At 37.8% G+C, this 17,217-nt stretch overlaps 2 protein-coding genes across 3 annotated transcripts in view; one reads left to right on the top strand and one right to left on the bottom strand.

Annotated features, from left to right (window-relative positions):
• Positions 1 to 6,075: 6,075 nt before the first annotated feature.
• Positions 6,076 to 14,745, bottom strand: LOC117328832 (cytochrome b-c1 complex subunit 8-like). Of its 2 annotated transcripts, XR_004533055.1 has the most exons (3): positions 14,620 to 14,745; positions 7,306 to 7,478; positions 6,076 to 6,260 (listed from the first exon to the last, which is right to left on the bottom strand). XR_004533055.1 is itself a non-coding variant. In XM_033886404.1 (2 exons), exons 1-2 carry the CDS (start codon positions 7,460 to 7,462, stop codon positions 6,169 to 6,171), a joined length of 249 nt encoding a protein of 82 aa, XP_033742295.1. In that variant the 5' UTR covers positions 7,463 to 7,478; the 3' UTR covers positions 6,076 to 6,168. The 2 variants fall into 2 exon arrangements, 1 of the variants encoding a protein (XP_033742295.1); XM_033886404.1 differs by lacking the exon at positions 14,620 to 14,745.
• Positions 14,746 to 14,884: 139 nt separating this feature from the next.
• Positions 14,885 to 17,217, top strand: part of LOC117329969 (phosphorylase b kinase regulatory subunit alpha, liver isoform-like) — a 79,852-nt gene continuing 77,519 nt past the window's right edge. The window contains exons 1-3 of the mRNA XM_033888201.1: positions 14,885 to 15,227; positions 15,532 to 15,690; positions 16,562 to 16,778. Of these exons, the coding sequence (XP_033744092.1) occupies positions 15,150 to 15,227; positions 15,532 to 15,690; positions 16,562 to 16,778 (454 nt within the window). The 5' untranslated portion in view covers positions 14,885 to 15,149. The remainder of the gene's footprint in view (positions 15,228 to 15,531; positions 15,691 to 16,561; positions 16,779 to 17,217) is intronic.

Raw genomic sequence — 17,217 nt, 5'->3', positions numbered from 1 at the left:
AGTCAAATTAAGGTCTAAAGAGTGGAATGGTCAAGTCAAATTAAGGTCTAAAGAGGGCATGGTCAAGTCAAATTAAGGTCTAAAGAGTGGCATGGTCAAGTCAAATTAAGGTCTAAGGAGTGGAATGGTCAGGTCAAATTAAGGTCTAAAGAGTGGCATGGTCAGGTCAAATTAAGGTCTAAAGAGGGCATGGTCAGGTCAAATTACTGTCTAAAGAGTGGAATGGTCAGGTCAAATTACTGTCTAAAGAGGGCATGGTCAGGTCAAATTAAGGTCTAAAGAGTGACAAGGTTAGAAAAATAAGTTGTTGAAGATGGCCACCAGTCAGCCATTTTGTTTTCCCAATCACACTGAAAATTGAATGCACACAACTAGGGACCCAGGGGAACCAAGTATTTTCAGAAGAAATGGTGATAACAACGACTGTTTATGGATGGAATTTGAACCACAGATGCAGAATGATTTATTTAGCCCAACATCATTGGATGTTGGGGAACTGGCGATATCAAACTTAGAAAAATCCATTTTGATTATTGACAACTAAGTTTAAGAAGTTATCACTATTCCTCAGAAGATCCTTCAGGGAGCGTTATCATACTTCATATAAAGGTTACCCTTGGTCTTTGGCTGTGCATATTGAATTTTGAAACTGATTAGAAAACAAAACGGCTGAGTCAGGCAATTTTAATTTTTACATTTGAAATTTGTTATTGCTATTTCTCAGAAAGTACTCAGAATGGACTTTTCACATTTCTTATAGGGACTTTACCTGTGGTCTCTAGCTTTACATATTAAGTTGTGCATACAAGTAGTGGATTTTGAGACTGATCAGAAAATATTTGCCACTATTTCTTGATCTTTATTACTTAACTTGATATGTTGATTACTCTCAGTCTCTAGTTAAGCCTGTGCAATTGTGAAATTGATTGGGGAACCAAAAGGAGTGTAACGTGCACCAGGAGAAAAACAGAGCAGTTACCCATCCAAGAGCTCACCACGCTCGACATGGCTTAACTTCGGTACACAGACAGGACACTCAACCACACAGCCACAAAAGCTAGCTACTGGACTATGCAGCTGAAATGCACATATCCATGAACCATCACAGGAGCAATAGGAATTTTCTTGAGATTATTGGAACCATCGGAAGTTCTTGTAAGAGTTGTTTTTTTTCTTTTCTGAAAAGTTCTTTCACTGATTTCATATGCAAGTTTCCTTTTGTATCGATTTTGAGACTGATCAGGAAAGCTAACAATGACATTTGTTTTTGCTATTTCTCAAAATGTTCTTCAGTCTTAGGCCTTCCTTAGATTGCGTTTTTGCCAAGATCCCTTTAGGACCTCATTTCAAAAGTGGTCCAGTGTGACCTTTGATGGACGACCACCAAAATCTAATCAGGCCTAGAATTTCATATTTTAATGTTATGGTGTGAATATGAACTACCAGTAAATGAAAGGATTATTTTAAATGTGACCTTTGATTTGACTGATGACCACAATATCTAGTGAGGTATAGATCGATTGACCTTGAATCCAAGAACACCAAAAATTCTGCACACGGATACCATTCGATCTCAAATGAGACAAGTGTAACTGTTACATTTACTTTGAATGGGAATCCACAAAATATTCCTTGCACATGCGAATACCAGCCTACATGAAACCCATGCAGTAGAAATCACAGAATATATCAGAACTTCTCGAACTTGTGACAATGATTCTTGTAAGTTTTCAACATACCAAAAATGTATTTGAATGACCCATATGACCTTGAAAATAGGTCAAGGAGAGGGCATTTCTGAGAGGAAACCTACAGGTGCTCTATGCTTCCTGGACAAATATGAATATCCAGTTTCTTAAGATTTCTAAGACTAAGTTCCAAGTTTAGTTGATAGATGGATGGATGAATGGATGAATGGAAAACAGATAAGTATCCTTCACCATAGTATAAGCACATCACGGACATTTCTTTGTTGTGTAAGGCCCAATGATGGAAGTTGGGGTTACAAAGGGTTAGGCCTCATCAGTTTTAGGGGTTTGGGGCCAATGACTTCCTTACCAGGGTAGTGTCAAGGAATTCAATACCAGGGTAGTGTCAAGGACTCCCATATCAGGGTAGTGTCAAGGAATTCCATATCAGGGTAGTGTCAATGATTTCCATACCAGGGTAGTGTCAATAACTTCCATATCAGGGTAGTGTCAATGATTTCCATATCAAGGTAGTGTCAATGACTTCCATATCAGGGTAGTGTCAATGACTTCCATATCAGGGTAGTGTCAATAACTTCCATACCAGGGTAGTGTCAAGGACTTCCATACCAGGGTAGCGTCAAGGACTCCCATACCAGGGTAGTGTCAATGACTTCCATATCATGTCAGGGTAGTGTCAAGGAATTCCATACCATTGTAGTGTCAAGGACTTCAATATCAGGGTAGTGTCAAGGACTTCCATACCAGGGTAGTGTCAAGGACTTCCATACCAGGGTAGTGTCAAGGACTTCCATACCAGGGTAGTGTCAATGACTTCCATATCATGTCAGGGTAGTGTCAAGGAATTCCATACCATTGTAGTGTCAAGGACTTCCATACCAGGGTAGTGTCAAGGACTTCAATACCAGGGTAGTGTCAAGGACTTCCATATCATATCAGGGTAGTGTCAATGACTTCCATATCATGTCAGGGTAGCGTCAAGGACTTCCATACCAGGGTAGTGTCAAGGACTTTCCATATCAGGGTAGTGTCAAGGGCTTCCATACCAGGGTAGTGTCAATGACTTCCATACCAGGGTAGTGTCAAGGACTTCCATATCAGGGTAGTGTCGATGACTTCCATATCAGGGTAGTGTCAAGGACTCCCATACCAAGGTAGTGTCAAGGACTTCCATATCAGGGTAGTGTCGATGACTTCAATACCAGGGTAGTGTCAAGGAATTCCATATCAGGGTAGTGTCGATGACTTCAATACCAGGGTAGTGTCAAGGACTTCCATACCAGGGTAGTGTCAAGGAATTCCATACCAGGGTAGTGTCAATGACTTCAATACCAGGGTAGTGTCAAGGAATTCCATATCAGGGTAGTGTCGATGACTTCAATACCAGGGTAGTGTCAAGGAATTCCATATCAGGGTAGTGTCAATGACTTCCATACCAGGGTAGTGTCAATGACTTCCATACCAGGGTAGTGTCAAGGACTTCCATATCAGGGTAGTGTCAAGGACTTCCATATCAGGGTAGTGTCAAGGACTTCCATATCAGGGTAGTGTCAAGGACTTCCATATCAGGGTAGTGTCAATGACTTCCATATCAGGGTAGTGTCAATGACTTCCATACCAGGGTAGTGTCAAGGAATTCCATATCAGGGTAGTGTCAATGACTTTCATATCATATCAGGGTAGTGTCAAGGACTTCCATATCAGGGTAGTGTCAATGACTTCAATACCAGGGTAGTGTCAATGACTTCCATACCAGGGTAGTGTCAATGACTTCCATACCAGGGTAGTGTCAATGACTTCCATACCAGGGTAGTGTCAATGACTTCAATACCAGGGTAGTGTCAATGACTTCCATACCAGGGTAGTGTCAATGACTTCCATATCAGGGTAGTGTCAAGGACTTCCATACCAGGGTAGTGTCAAGGACTCCCATATCAGGGTAGTGTCAAGGACTTCCATATCAGGGTAGTGTCAATGATTTCCATACCAGGGTAGTGTCAATAACTTCCATATCAGGGTAGCGTCAAGGACTCCCATACCAGGGTAGTGTCAATGACTTCCATATCATGTCAGGGTAGTGTCAAGGAATTCCATACCATTGTAGTGTCAAGGACTTCCATATCAGGGTAGTGTCAAGGACTTCCATACCAGGGTAGTGTCAAGGACTTCAATATCAGGGTAGTGTCAATGACTTCCATATCATGTCAGGGTAGTGTCAATGACTTCCATATCATGTCAGGGTAGCGTCAAGAACTTCCATACCAGGGTAGTGTCAAGGACTTTCCATATCAGGGTAGTGTCAAGGGCTTCCATACCAGGGTAGTGTCAATGACTTCCATACCAGGGTAGTGTCAAGGACTTCCATACCAGGGTAGTGTCAAGGAATTCAATACCAGGGTAGTGTCAAGGAATTCCATATCAGGGTAGTGTCGATGACTTCAATACCAGGGTAGTGTCAAGGACTTCCATACCAGGGTAGTGTCAAGGACTTCCATATCAGGGTAGTGTCAAGGAATTCCATATCAGGGTAGTGTCAAGGACTTCCATACCAGGGTAGTGTCAATGACTTCAATACCAGGGTAGTGTCAAGGACTTCCATACCAGGGTAGTGTCAATGACTTCAATACCAGGGTAGTGTCAATGACTTCCATACCAGGGTAGTGTCAATGACTTCAATACCAGGGTAGTGTCAATGACTTCCATACCAGGGTAGTGTCAATGACTTCCATATCAGGGTAGTGTCAAGGACTTCCATACCAGGGTAGTGTCAATGACTTCCATATCAGGGTAGTGTCAAGGACTTCCATATCAGGGTAGTGTCAAGGAATTCAATATCAGGGTAGTGTCAACTAGAACTGTCACCAGGATGGCTGACTAAGAAGAAGAAAACTTCATAATTTGTTTTTGTTACGAAATTATTCTCATTTAATCATTGGATTATGGAAAGAAATATATATTGGACCCCGTTGATCATTTAAATGTAAGTTGACACGCTATATTTTTTCAATATACGAACTTTGAAAATTTCATCGTCAGCATCGGGAAAATCAGCTATGGGCAGTTAGAGGTTACACGGCGCCTGTCAAAAGTATCTCGCCGTGTAAAACCTCTAACATTGTTGGAGTAAAGCTCACCAGACCTTTGGTCCAGGTGAGCTAAAAATTGCCCATGGCCAGGCTGTCCTACTGTAGTGTGCTACACAAGGGTAGTGTCAAGGACTTCCATATCATGTCAGGGTAGTGTCAAGGACTTCCATATCATATCAGGGTAGTGTCAATGACTTCCATATCATGTCAGGGTAGTGTCAATGACTTCCATATCATGTCAGGGTAGCGTCAAGGACTTCCATATCATATCAGGGTAGTGTCAATGACTTCCATACCAGGGTAGTGTCAATGACTCCCATATCATATCAGGGTAGTGTCAAGGACTTCCATATCATGTCAGGGTAGTGTCAAGGACTTCCATATCATGTCAGGGTAGTGTCAATGACTTCCATATCATGTCAGGGTAGCGTCAAGGACTTCCATATCATATCAGGGTAGTGTCAATGACTTCCATACCAGGGTAGTGTCAATGACTCCCATATCATATCAGGGTATATACGTAGTGTCAAGGACTTCCATACCAGGGTAGTGTCAAAGACTTCCAAATCATGTCAGGGTAGTGTCAAGGACTTCCATATCATGTCAGGGTAGTGTCAAGGACTTCCATATCAGGGTAGTGTCAATGACTTCCATATCAGGGTAGTGTCAAGGACTTCCATATCAGGGTAGTGTCAAGGACTTCCATATCAGGGTAGTGTCAAGGACTTCCATATCAGGGTAGTGTCAAGGACTTCCATATCAGGGTTGTGTCAAGGACTTCCATATCATGTCAGGGTAGTGTCAATGACTTCCATATCAAGGTAGTGTCAATGACTTCCATATCAGGGTAGTGTCAATGACTTCCATATCATGTCAGGGTAGTGTCAATGACTTCCATATCAAGGTAGTGTCAATGACTTCCATATCAGGGTATACGCAGTGTCAAGACTTCCATACCAGGGTAGTGTCAAGGACTTCCCTATCAGGGTAGTGTCAATGACTTCCATATCAGGGTAGTGTCAATGACTTCCATATCAAGGTAGTGTCAATGACTTCCATATCAGGGTAGTGTCAATGACTTCCATATCAGGGAAGTGTCAATGACTTCGATATCAGGGTAGTGTCAATGACTTCCATATCAGGGAAGTGTCAATGACTTCCATACCAAGGTAGTGTCAATGACTTCCATATCAGGGTAGTGTCAAGGACTTCCATATCAGGGTAGTGTCAATGACTGCTGATTTCTATTCCCGAGCGACAAATAAGACAATACTAGAGGATCAGATTGTTACATACATTTTATCAAACAGAACAGCTCTATTTTTTCACTTGTATCAGAAAATGCAAAAATGTCTTTCATATCAAATAAAATCTTATTCAGGATGCTCTGCCAAATATTCCTTCGTCTCAAAGTATGCCCTCTTTGCTTGGGCTGCTTGTGCCCAGTAGTAGACAGCAAAGGGAACTGCAAGAAACAAAAAACAAAGAATAAAACATTTTTGCATATTTCAATTAAATCTATGAATATTCTCAGGGTTATATGCAATATATTGTCCTTATAAAATCAATTGATTTCAAAACAGGGACATTTTTCATGTTTTTAAAGTTATAAACTACAAGAAATCCTCTTGAGTAGGTTGTCACCTGCAGTAAAACCAATAGAGACCAATCTCAATAAGGCACTATCATATGGAAGTACAATGAGGTTCCAAGAATGAAGTACAAATTTTGACACGCCTCTGAAAATCAACTGATCAGATGAAACGACTGATAAGTGTTCATGATGGGTACATAGTTTTCAAGGTTTGCACATGTAGTCTGGGTATATATCATAAATGGGGTCCTTCAGTATGGTTTCAATGAATTTCTTGAAATTTGAGGGGTCCTTTTCAATTTTTATTTGTAAAAAGTCTTTAGGTGCAGACTACAGCTTCAACACAAACTCTGATTTCACACTGATACAATACCAGAACCATATGTTCTCTGCGGTGTGAATAGAAATTTTATCTTAAAAGTATGGTTAATCTTTGGTCAGTTTGAACAAAATTAAATAAATATTGATGAACCTGTTCGAATTATAGAAAAATTATGCTTCAGAAAATAAGCTTAAGTTTAAACTGAGTTGCTATCGACAAAAATCTTGTCAAATTGTAAATTAAAACCGACATATACCTTGCATATTCAGTGTAAATCTGATAGTTACAATGACAACATGAACATGCATAAAATAATAGTAAATATTCAATTTAATGTTATTTGGTGATTTAACTTTCTTCATTAATGATAATTATAATCTCTATATTAATCATGAAGCAGTTTGATCACTGTGTACATTTACTAATATAGGCCCCAAAACAGTACATGTTTTATAAAAGTTAATTACACTACCTTGTATTACAGACGAAAATGAGGAGTTTCCACATGGTTATATAGTGTACATGTATATTATGTTTTGGTCAAATGAGCAACCTTTGTTAAAACTAATGCAAATGAAGTAGATCAATACTTACTTATAAAGACTGGCCACTTTCCTCTTAACCTCCTTAAAGAATTGGGTACGACTTTAGTCCAAACGTTGGCATATGCCTTTTGCTCATGAGGAGACAGTGCATATGTAACAATTCCCGAGCCTTTAGTGTTGGTAATAAGACCAAATTTCCTACCCATGATGGTACTCTTCAACCTGTTGGATAAATATTGCAATCAATATTAATGCATTACATTCATCAAAATGCAAACCAAACAACCTTTGTGTATAGACTTACAGAATGTAACATTGGGTAGTCCAACTAATTCTAATATTTAAATTTTTAATTATTTTTTTTATATTGGCCTGGTATTTAAAAATTACTAAATGATCTTTGGAACATGTAATTGATACGTACAGATTTATTATTGTCATTGCACATAACAAATAGATTTTTTAATCCATATATGTGCAACATGTGTCTGAAAATGATGATTCATGTACACAGTAGCCATTTGAATAGCAACCCAGGCATGTATTGCTTACATGTATTTACTTTTTCTGCACATTTTAGTGGGCCAGAGTTTGGATATTAATCAATAAGCCAGACTGGTATAATAAAGGACCAAGGAGAACCTACCATTTCTATATATAATGTTTGATTTAATACGATTTAATACGATAAATAATGGACGCAGGCTGTAAGCCTCTATGTCCATATCAATTGATATTACAATGTTTACAATGTGATATACATCTGGTGTGCAATGAGTTAATTTGTCCTTTTTCATATATATACACAAGTTATTTGTTGGTATTATCCCAGTGATTGTCCAGTGCAATTTCAAACTGTTTAACCTCCTCGGCATCTATAACATGTTGTGGCAAATTGTTCCAAACATCTACTACCCTGAAGCTGAAAAAGTTTTTTCTTATGTCTAGGTTACATCGTTTTTTGAATATTTTGTGCGAGTGTCCCCTTGTCCTGCTGGTGGTGTCCATTTGGAACATATTTGTTGTGACTCGCTCGTCATAAATATTCTTCACGATTTTAAAGACGTTGATTAGGTCACCTCTATTCCTTCGGTGTTCTAAGGTTGGCAGTTTCAGTCTCTGCAAGCGTTCCGGGTACGACAAGTTTTTATTTTGAGAAGTATCCCTCCAGTACTTTTCAAGAAATAGTGATAACAAACTTCCATTGTCAAAATTCAAGATGGCCACATGTTGGCCATTTTGTTTTCCCGATCAGACACAGGTGGTGGGCTAAAAATGTTCTGGCATGCATCAGCTCCGATACCTAACCATGCTTGATTTGGATGAAACTTCTCTTTTGTTTACTAGTTCATGATTTTTCTCACTTACCATAGATGTTTTGCGGAAAGTGCGCAGGTATGTTTTTGATGGATTACAAGGGAGGGTGGGAGGGTTTTCAAATAATATGCGACTGTTTCAAAATCACATCAGGAATTTCGGAACACTGAAACTGATGGCTATGACCAGAGACATATATACAGAGAGATTAGTAACATCGCTATTTCCCCGTACACGTAGTGGCTCCCTTTATTCGTGACAACTCAAGCATATCCCTTATCGAGAGCGTCTTGTCTCCTATCAAACACACGCGAGCGCAGGTAAATCGGGCTTTGCGCATGTGTGTATCATAGTATTGGAACTTATTCGACATGTTCTGGTTAATCCGCCATTACGTCAGACCAAAACATCGTCATTTTAAATACACACAGAAAGCACATCGTTTTATTTTGGCCACTACAAAAGTTACCACATTAACCAATCAAAGTACTGAAAGTACTGTAGGAGGCGTTAGTCAGATGTAAAAGGAGATATTTGAAATAAAGCAAGAATACAAATTAAACTGATATCAACATGACTAAACATTTCCACTTAAGTGTGTCAAACCAACCGGACATAATGGTTTTCACAGTCCTGATGAATGTAATGGTTCAGACTGTTCCGATGTACATAATGGTTTTAACCACCTTAAAGTTTCAAACCTACTTCTAAAAGTAGTTAAACATTTCTTATTTCAATCAAACCTTTACTTAAGAAGTCAAACATTTTAATATTTTTCAAATCAACTTCTACTTAGGTACATGTCATTAACATTCATACTTTAAACCATCTTTTATACTTAAGTAGTTCAAAATTTGCATTAATGTGTTTAAAACAAACTTATATTTTATAGGCCTGGGTATTAGAAAGGTCGAAACAATATGATACGCATTTCGATAAGTTATAACAATACACGATATGTATTGAAAATACAGGGAGTGTCTGCTACTTTTTTGTTGAAAGTGTGCAATGTCTTTCAATATCTTGTAAACAAAATTGTTTATTCCTTTCTATTTTGATCTTAGAATAATATCAAAATTAGATTGACGTCTTTTAAAAGTTATTACACTTTTTTTTTCAACAATTCTCATTTTTAAGGACAATTATTTCAAAATTAGATATCAATTCCATCTATTTTAATAGATCCAATGTCAATATTAACAATAAACTGTGATTTGTAATTTGTTGCTTTTTAATTTACCACCAAGATGTAGATAATAGCCTAGTAGCTATAGGTACTGTATATAAATATACAGCGTTTTACATGAAAAATATTGAAGAAAACTTTCATATTTGATATCAATTCAATATGATTGTGTAAGTCCCTTGGGGTGGGGAAAGAACCCTGGGCCTATTTTTACATCAGGATTGTGTTCATCTCTTGGTGTCCAGCCATTGTGGAGTTGGGATCTGAGTGGTTTCACAGATAAAACAAGAGGCCCAGAGGGCCTGTATCGCTCATCTGGTTTTATGAGATATTAAACAAGAATGATGCTTAAGTTTATTTGTCGCTGGTATTTCTATGTCAATATATCATAAGCATTTTATATGGGTACATGTACATTGGTTTATTGTTATTCTAAAATTGTCAATTTAGCGAAATTGACCTCTTTTGGTCCCATCCTTCAGCCCCCGGAGGTTAACCCCAACATTCGTACAATTTTGAATACCCACCCCATAACCATGCTACCATACAAATGTAGGTTTTATACCAAATTGTGCAATTAATCCATGAAATGAAATTGACTGGGAACAACCCCATAGGGATTGCTACCACACCAATGTGAGTTATATCCATAACTTAGTTTCAGAGAAACCAATTGAACCCTTTTGACCCTGCACCCCTGGGGGTCAACCCCACCATTTTTACAATTTGGAATCCCTACCCAAAAGGATGCTACCAGTCAAGTATGAGCTATATCGATTGCTTAGTTTCAGAGAAGAAGTTGTTTATGTCAATTAAGCCAAATTGACCCCTTTGAGCCAACAATTAAATTGCAATTAATGGATAATTTTTAATTTTGGCAAGAAAACATTCTTTAAAGGGCATGTCTGCATCATTTTTAATAATTTGCCCTTGAAACTTCGCACACACCTTCATAAGAGCCGGTTCTTTAAAATGTGAATGAAGGTCAAGGTCAGAGATAAACTCAATATTTGTAGCCAGTCACACATGTTACATGTATCTGTTTGCCAAATATCCAGCCTTCATGTATATGTGCATGCAGTTTTAGGTCATTTTTTAATTTTGGTAGGAATTTCTTTTTAAAAGTGCCATATCTGCGTGATTTTGATTATTTGACCTTGATACATTGCACACACCTTTAAAAGGGCTGATTCTTTAAAATGTGACCTAAATTAATAATTTTGAAGGAACTTTGAATTTTTTTCATCATAAGTACAAAGAAATACATTATCACTTAAGCCAAAAAATTACCTCTTAAGTAGCAATAACACATAATAGTCAAAAACCCTAATATATGTGATCAGTGATAAGAAACAGTACTTATAAGCATTTTTGGCAATTTATCCTGAAACAGCCTTCTATATTTGACATCCCACAGATTGTTGCTTGTATATATATACATAAAATGTATAGTTTTAAAGGTCAACATTGGAAAATACCTAAATGGTTATACATGAATTCATAATAAATAGAATTATTAACAAAAAAATTTCATTTATTTTCACACTTTCTGGAGACCGATAAGGAGATTGATGATTATTTTAAGGGATTTGTTCGTGACATGAAAATCAAACATTTTTAATTAAATTTCAAAAGCAAATATAGATTTATTTTGAAATTTATGAGGAATATTGATATTTGAGAAAGTCTTATATTATATGGATTTGATATCGATTGCCAATAGATATACATGTATTTATCATTTTACATGAAAACAACAAAAAGTTATACATGAAAACAACAAAAAGTTGTACTAATAGGTTAAAATGCAATTGGTATACATTTTGTTAATCTACAATTACTTTGTATTGTTTAAATATTCTATGTAATACAAACATTTCACAGCTTGGTGCATACAAATGTATATATATATATATTACATGAAAACATTTGAAAGGGTTGAATCGTGAGCTGAATAATATATAAATAAGACAAGCTGGTTCAATAATAATTTAGTATTTTCATATATATTCCGAGTGCGAGTAGCTACTGCAGTAAATCTTATCACAAAAATCCAGATTCTGTATATTGTCTCTGTCGGGGAAGGTATAGCACAAATGACCACCACGACAGATATGTGCCAGTTTTCTTAGTTTTAAAAAATAAACGATCGAATTCCATCACGCCATCACGTGCACGTAGATCTATCGATTCATGGATTTGAAACACAGGGACTTCGATCAGTTATCGCAGTAATCCGAAGGGTTCTGGTATTGATATCGCCTTAAAGCTGATTAAAGTCTGCATATAGTATATAGCAAGATCTTCAGAAAATTCGGACTATAATCGCAGCAGATATTGTGATTTTGTGATCTGGCCAGGCTTGAACAACTTATCGTAAACAGTTTCGTCCTAAATAAACAAACACTTATTTCAGTGGGTCAACAAACAGATTTAAACTTGCCTTTAATTCATGTTGATAGATATTAATTTCTAGCGACAAACATCACACTTTGATGCTTCGTGTGAAGCCCGTGTCCACGTGCCTCCATTTTGACGGAGTGCTCGCTCACGTAAACAGACGGAACACGTGATCGCAAAATATCGGACCAAATCTAATAAAATCTCGTGAAAAAACTACCAAGTTGTAAACAAAAGAAATGTTGTTAGCCAAAACCTGGAGGGTAATATGAAAATCGGGAATTTGTTTGCGCTTGGTTGTTATGTCATCTTTATTTCTTGTAGTTAAACAAGTGTCCTCTGTAAGGTAACGTCATAATCTCGCAGTTATCTCCCTTCAAACAGTATTTTCAATATAGATTTGCAAAAATCGATGCAGGTGTAGATATTTACAAGACATTATTCTTATTGTTTATTCAAAATAGTTCCTGAAATGTTCACAACATTATCAGCATAGTTAAAAAATTTCTGTGCATATCTACTTTGAATGACGGACTACAATGACGTGCCTCATACTTGGAACTAATTATAAGCGAATCATTACCCCTAGTTACAGAAATTACCACCAGAGGTCTCAAATTCCAAACTTCCGCCGAAGAGAAATTTATACTGAATATACCTTTTTTCATGTAATAGCACTTTATTTGTAGTCTTGATAGTTTTCATAAATGTATATATAGTTCAACTGCATCATAAATGAACCGAAAGAAACTACAAAATGAACTGTGAAAGGAAATATAACGAAAACGAAAGTGAGAGATTGTGACGTCACAACTCGTAGGTGATTGTAATATGGCAGGCGTAAACGCCTCCATAAAAACTATCAAACTTATGGGATATAGTCTTATTGATCATGCATATTGTTGTCATTTATCCGTATTTTCGAAAATCCATTGGGTCCTATTCGATATGTCCAAGTTTGTAATTAAGCCGCCATTACGTCAGACCAAAACATCGTCAATTTTAAACGCACACAAAAAGCACATCGTTTTATTTAGGCCACTACAAAAGTTACCACATTAACCAAAAACTATCAAACTTATGGGATATAGTCTTATTGATCATGCATATTGTTGCCATTTATCCGTATTTTCTAAAATCCATTGGGTCTTATCGACATGTCCAAGTTTTGTAATTAAGCAGCCATTACGTCCGACCAAAACATCGTCAATTTTAAACGCACACAAAAAGCACATTGTTTTATCTAGGCCACTACAAAAGTTACCACATTAACCAAAAACTATCATACTTATGGAATGTGGTCTTGATTATCATGCACATTGTTGTCATTTATCCGTATTCTCGAAAACCCCATAGGGACTTTTCGAAAATTGGAGATTCCCGCCGATCTTTCCTGCGTTGTGCTTGACTTTCATACTCAAAATACAAACACTTGGACAGCAAATTGTGATATATTTCATATTGATGACACTTCTGCACTTTGATATTAATAAAATTAAAGCACATAATTGGATCTTGGTGATGATTTCAAATAGAAATTATCGATAATTATGTGTCTGGTTTTCAAGTTTTCTCCAATATGGCGTCTAGTGAAGACTGAACCGAGCGACCGCAAAGGATTGTGGGAAGGTCAGGGGCCACTATGTAAACACAAGGGCAAATAGAGAGCTGCCAATCTCTCTGTATATATGTCTCTGCTATGACGTCACAAAACACTGGTGATGCGACAAAACATAGTGATGACGTGGTAAACCAAAACCCATTTCCCGCACAAGCTTAACAGAGTAGTTTCCCTTTGATTAAGGGGGATTATTTGGCGAGTTGCAAATAATCGAAATTAATGCAAAGATGAAACAGAGACTGACTAAAATATTAAATTTACATGGATTATGTACCTATATATACCGACCATAACTCTCGCTTTTTGTCAGGTATGCCTTTTCTGGCAGAAATGCTTCAATTTACTACTGTTTATATAGCTATATATAGCTATTATAGTGGAATACCACTATAATAGTGGAATCAGGATACTTCTCCCCGACCTGGTAATGGCACTGGTATACTGTAGTAGTAGGATGTTTCATCCTTTTTCGACTTGTTCATGATCAGAGCCCAGTGCAGGCAGGGCATTTTTACTTAGTTAGCCAAAATCGTGTCTCTTATGCTACTCCTACAATGTTTGATGTTCAACAAAGCAAGGCATTTTTGACGGGCGCTGTTGTAGGTCCGCCAATCTCTTTTACGTAGTAGTACTTCAATGAGTCGCCATGATCAGTAAAGAACGTTACGCAAGTCATGCAAGTGCACATGTCTACTAACATATATATGTAAGATTAGTCGGTGTTAGGACCGAGGGAAATTCGTGATATACAGATGCATAGAAATATATGAATGTGCTTATCAAATTCCGTCAGGAGACTATAATTATCGAGATGCAGTTACTTTCCCAAGAATACAAACCTCCTTCCAGTTTATTTGACCTTCGCAATGCTATGTCGGATTAGCCACCGATTCGAATTTACCACATTTAGAATGAGTAACCTTTAACAATATCGAGTGTCTGATATTCGTCATTATACATAGTTTTAAAAACAACATCAACAAATTAATCTCACTAAGAATTAAAAATACTGACGGTAAAATGATCATCACAAAAAGTTCGAAACTATGTAACGGTCGCTTTTGTTTATCTGGTAGAAACGATCCAAATGGTATGTAAAGACAATTCATTATAAGATTAACCGGAAGTAAAGGGAGGTATTTGTACCGTCTACCTGGGCTGTTTTTACGATATTATCGTTTTAACTGGGTCACTTTGGCCTGTTTTGATACAAACCTAATCTAGGCCTAATAAGCATTGCTTCCATTTCCGTCATAGACTGAAGAACTCGCTTAACTAATTGGAACGGTGTAACTGTATAAACGAAAGCCCTCCACATGGTCCTGTCAAAACTGCAGTGGCTGAACAAGTGGAGACTAAGAGATAAAATATGAGAAACAGAAGTAATTCTGGAGTGCGTCTTGATTACTATCAGCGCCTGGTTTACAAAACTATTCTTAAACATCAGGTAATGTACGCATTAATCTTAGTTTTCACACTCCCCGTCAAATCCAGTCTAACTGATGTGTAGACTATACATGTCTTATGTACATGTAGGCCTAATGAAGAGTTTGTTCTTGCAATATAATTGATTGGCTGAGAAATGATCGATGTAAACATAATTCAGACATCATGTAAAGACTATTCAATGTCTACCTATTGCCATGAAATAGAAAGCCGAATTCAGATTGACATTGTATATTTATGACTGACAATTACTTCTGGTATCCTGTTGAACCTATTTGAGATTTTATTTTATACATCTTTGCTAGGACCCTGTAACTGGACTGTTTGGTGGTACTGTGACACACAACCATGCTTGGGTGAGGGATAATGTCTACTCTATCATGGCAGTGTGGGGTCTGGCCCAGGCCTACAAGAAGAATGCTGACCTGGATGAGGATAGAGCAAAGACATATGAATTGGAACAGGTAAGATAACATTGTTTAGACAGGTCATTATTCTCTTACTTTCTTATCATCTCCCTGGATAGGAGCTGACCCTAAGGGGTGTGCTGCTTTAGCGACATGGTACACAAACTGCCAGTCGAAAATTTAAAAATAAGACATTGTTGTGGCTCACTATAAGGGTGCTTTAGCTGTTATAAATATACATAAGAATGGATAAACTGCAATGCAGGATGAATAGTCTTCATAAAAGGTCCCCAGGTCATAATGAGGACTGGGAGAATTCCACTAAAGGGGCAATTTTCTTGTTACTAGGTATTTGGCTGAACTCCGATCCACTTCCAAAGCATTGTTGACAAATTTTTATAACAGCATTCCCTAGCACTTGCCCTTCTTACTACTAGAGGTTCCTATCTCAGGTAGTACAGGATGGCCATCATATGTTACCTTCATCTTTCTTACTACTAGAGGTTCCCATCTCAGGTAGTACAGGATGGCTATCATGCTACCTACATCCTTCTTACTGCTAGAGGTTCCCATCTCAGGTATACGATGGCTATCATGCTACCTACATCCTTACTACTAGAGGTTCCCATCTCAGGTAGTACAGGATGGCTATCATGCTACCTACATCCTTACTACTAGAGGTTCCCATCTCAGGTAGTACAGGATGGCTATCATGCTACCTTCACCCTTCTTACTGCTAGAGGTTCCCATCTCAGGTATACGATGGCTATCATGCTACCTACATCCTTACTGCTAGAGGTTCCCATCTCAGGTATACGATGGCCATCATGCATGTTATATGATATATTGAGGTAATATAGCCATTAAAGGTATAAGATATATCTGAAATGATTATAAATGAGGCATATAGTGATATTGATTTCCACAGGCTGTTGTGAAGTTGATGAGAGGCCTTTTACGGTGTATGATGATGCAAGTGGACAAGTTGGAGAAGTTCAAATACACGCAGAGCCCTAAAGATGCACTACATGCAAAGTACAGCAGTAAGACTGGCAAGCCTGTAGTTGGAGATGATGAATGGGGTCACCTACAAATAGATGCCACATCTCTATACATCCTCACTCTAGCTCAAATGACTGCCTCAGGTAACACATCAGATGCCACATCTCTATACATCCTCACTCTAGCTCAAATGACTGCCTCAGGTAACACTCAGATGCCACATCTCTGTACATCCTCACTCTAGCTCAAATGACTGCCTCAGGTAACACATCAGATGCCACATCTCTATACAGCCTCACTCTAGCTCAAATGACTGCCTCAGGTAACACTCAGATGCCACATCTCTATACAGCCTCACTCTAGCTCAAATGACTGCCTCAGGTAACACTCAGATGCCACATCTCTATACATCCTCACTCTGGCTCAAATGACTGCCTCAGGTTACACTCAGATGCCACATCTCTGTACACCTCACTCTAGCTCAAATGACTGCCTCAGGTAACACATCAGATGCCACATCTCTATACAGCCTCACTCTAGCTCAAATGACTGCCTCAGGTAACACTCAGATGCCACATCTCT

This window comes from Pecten maximus, chromosome 6 (assembly GCF_902652985.1).
Source record: "Pecten maximus chromosome 6, xPecMax1.1, whole genome shotgun sequence".
NCBI classification, from domain to species: Eukaryota; Metazoa; Mollusca; class Bivalvia; order Pectinida; family Pectinidae; genus Pecten; species Pecten maximus.
This window is presented reverse-complemented; position numbering and strand designations above follow the sequence as displayed.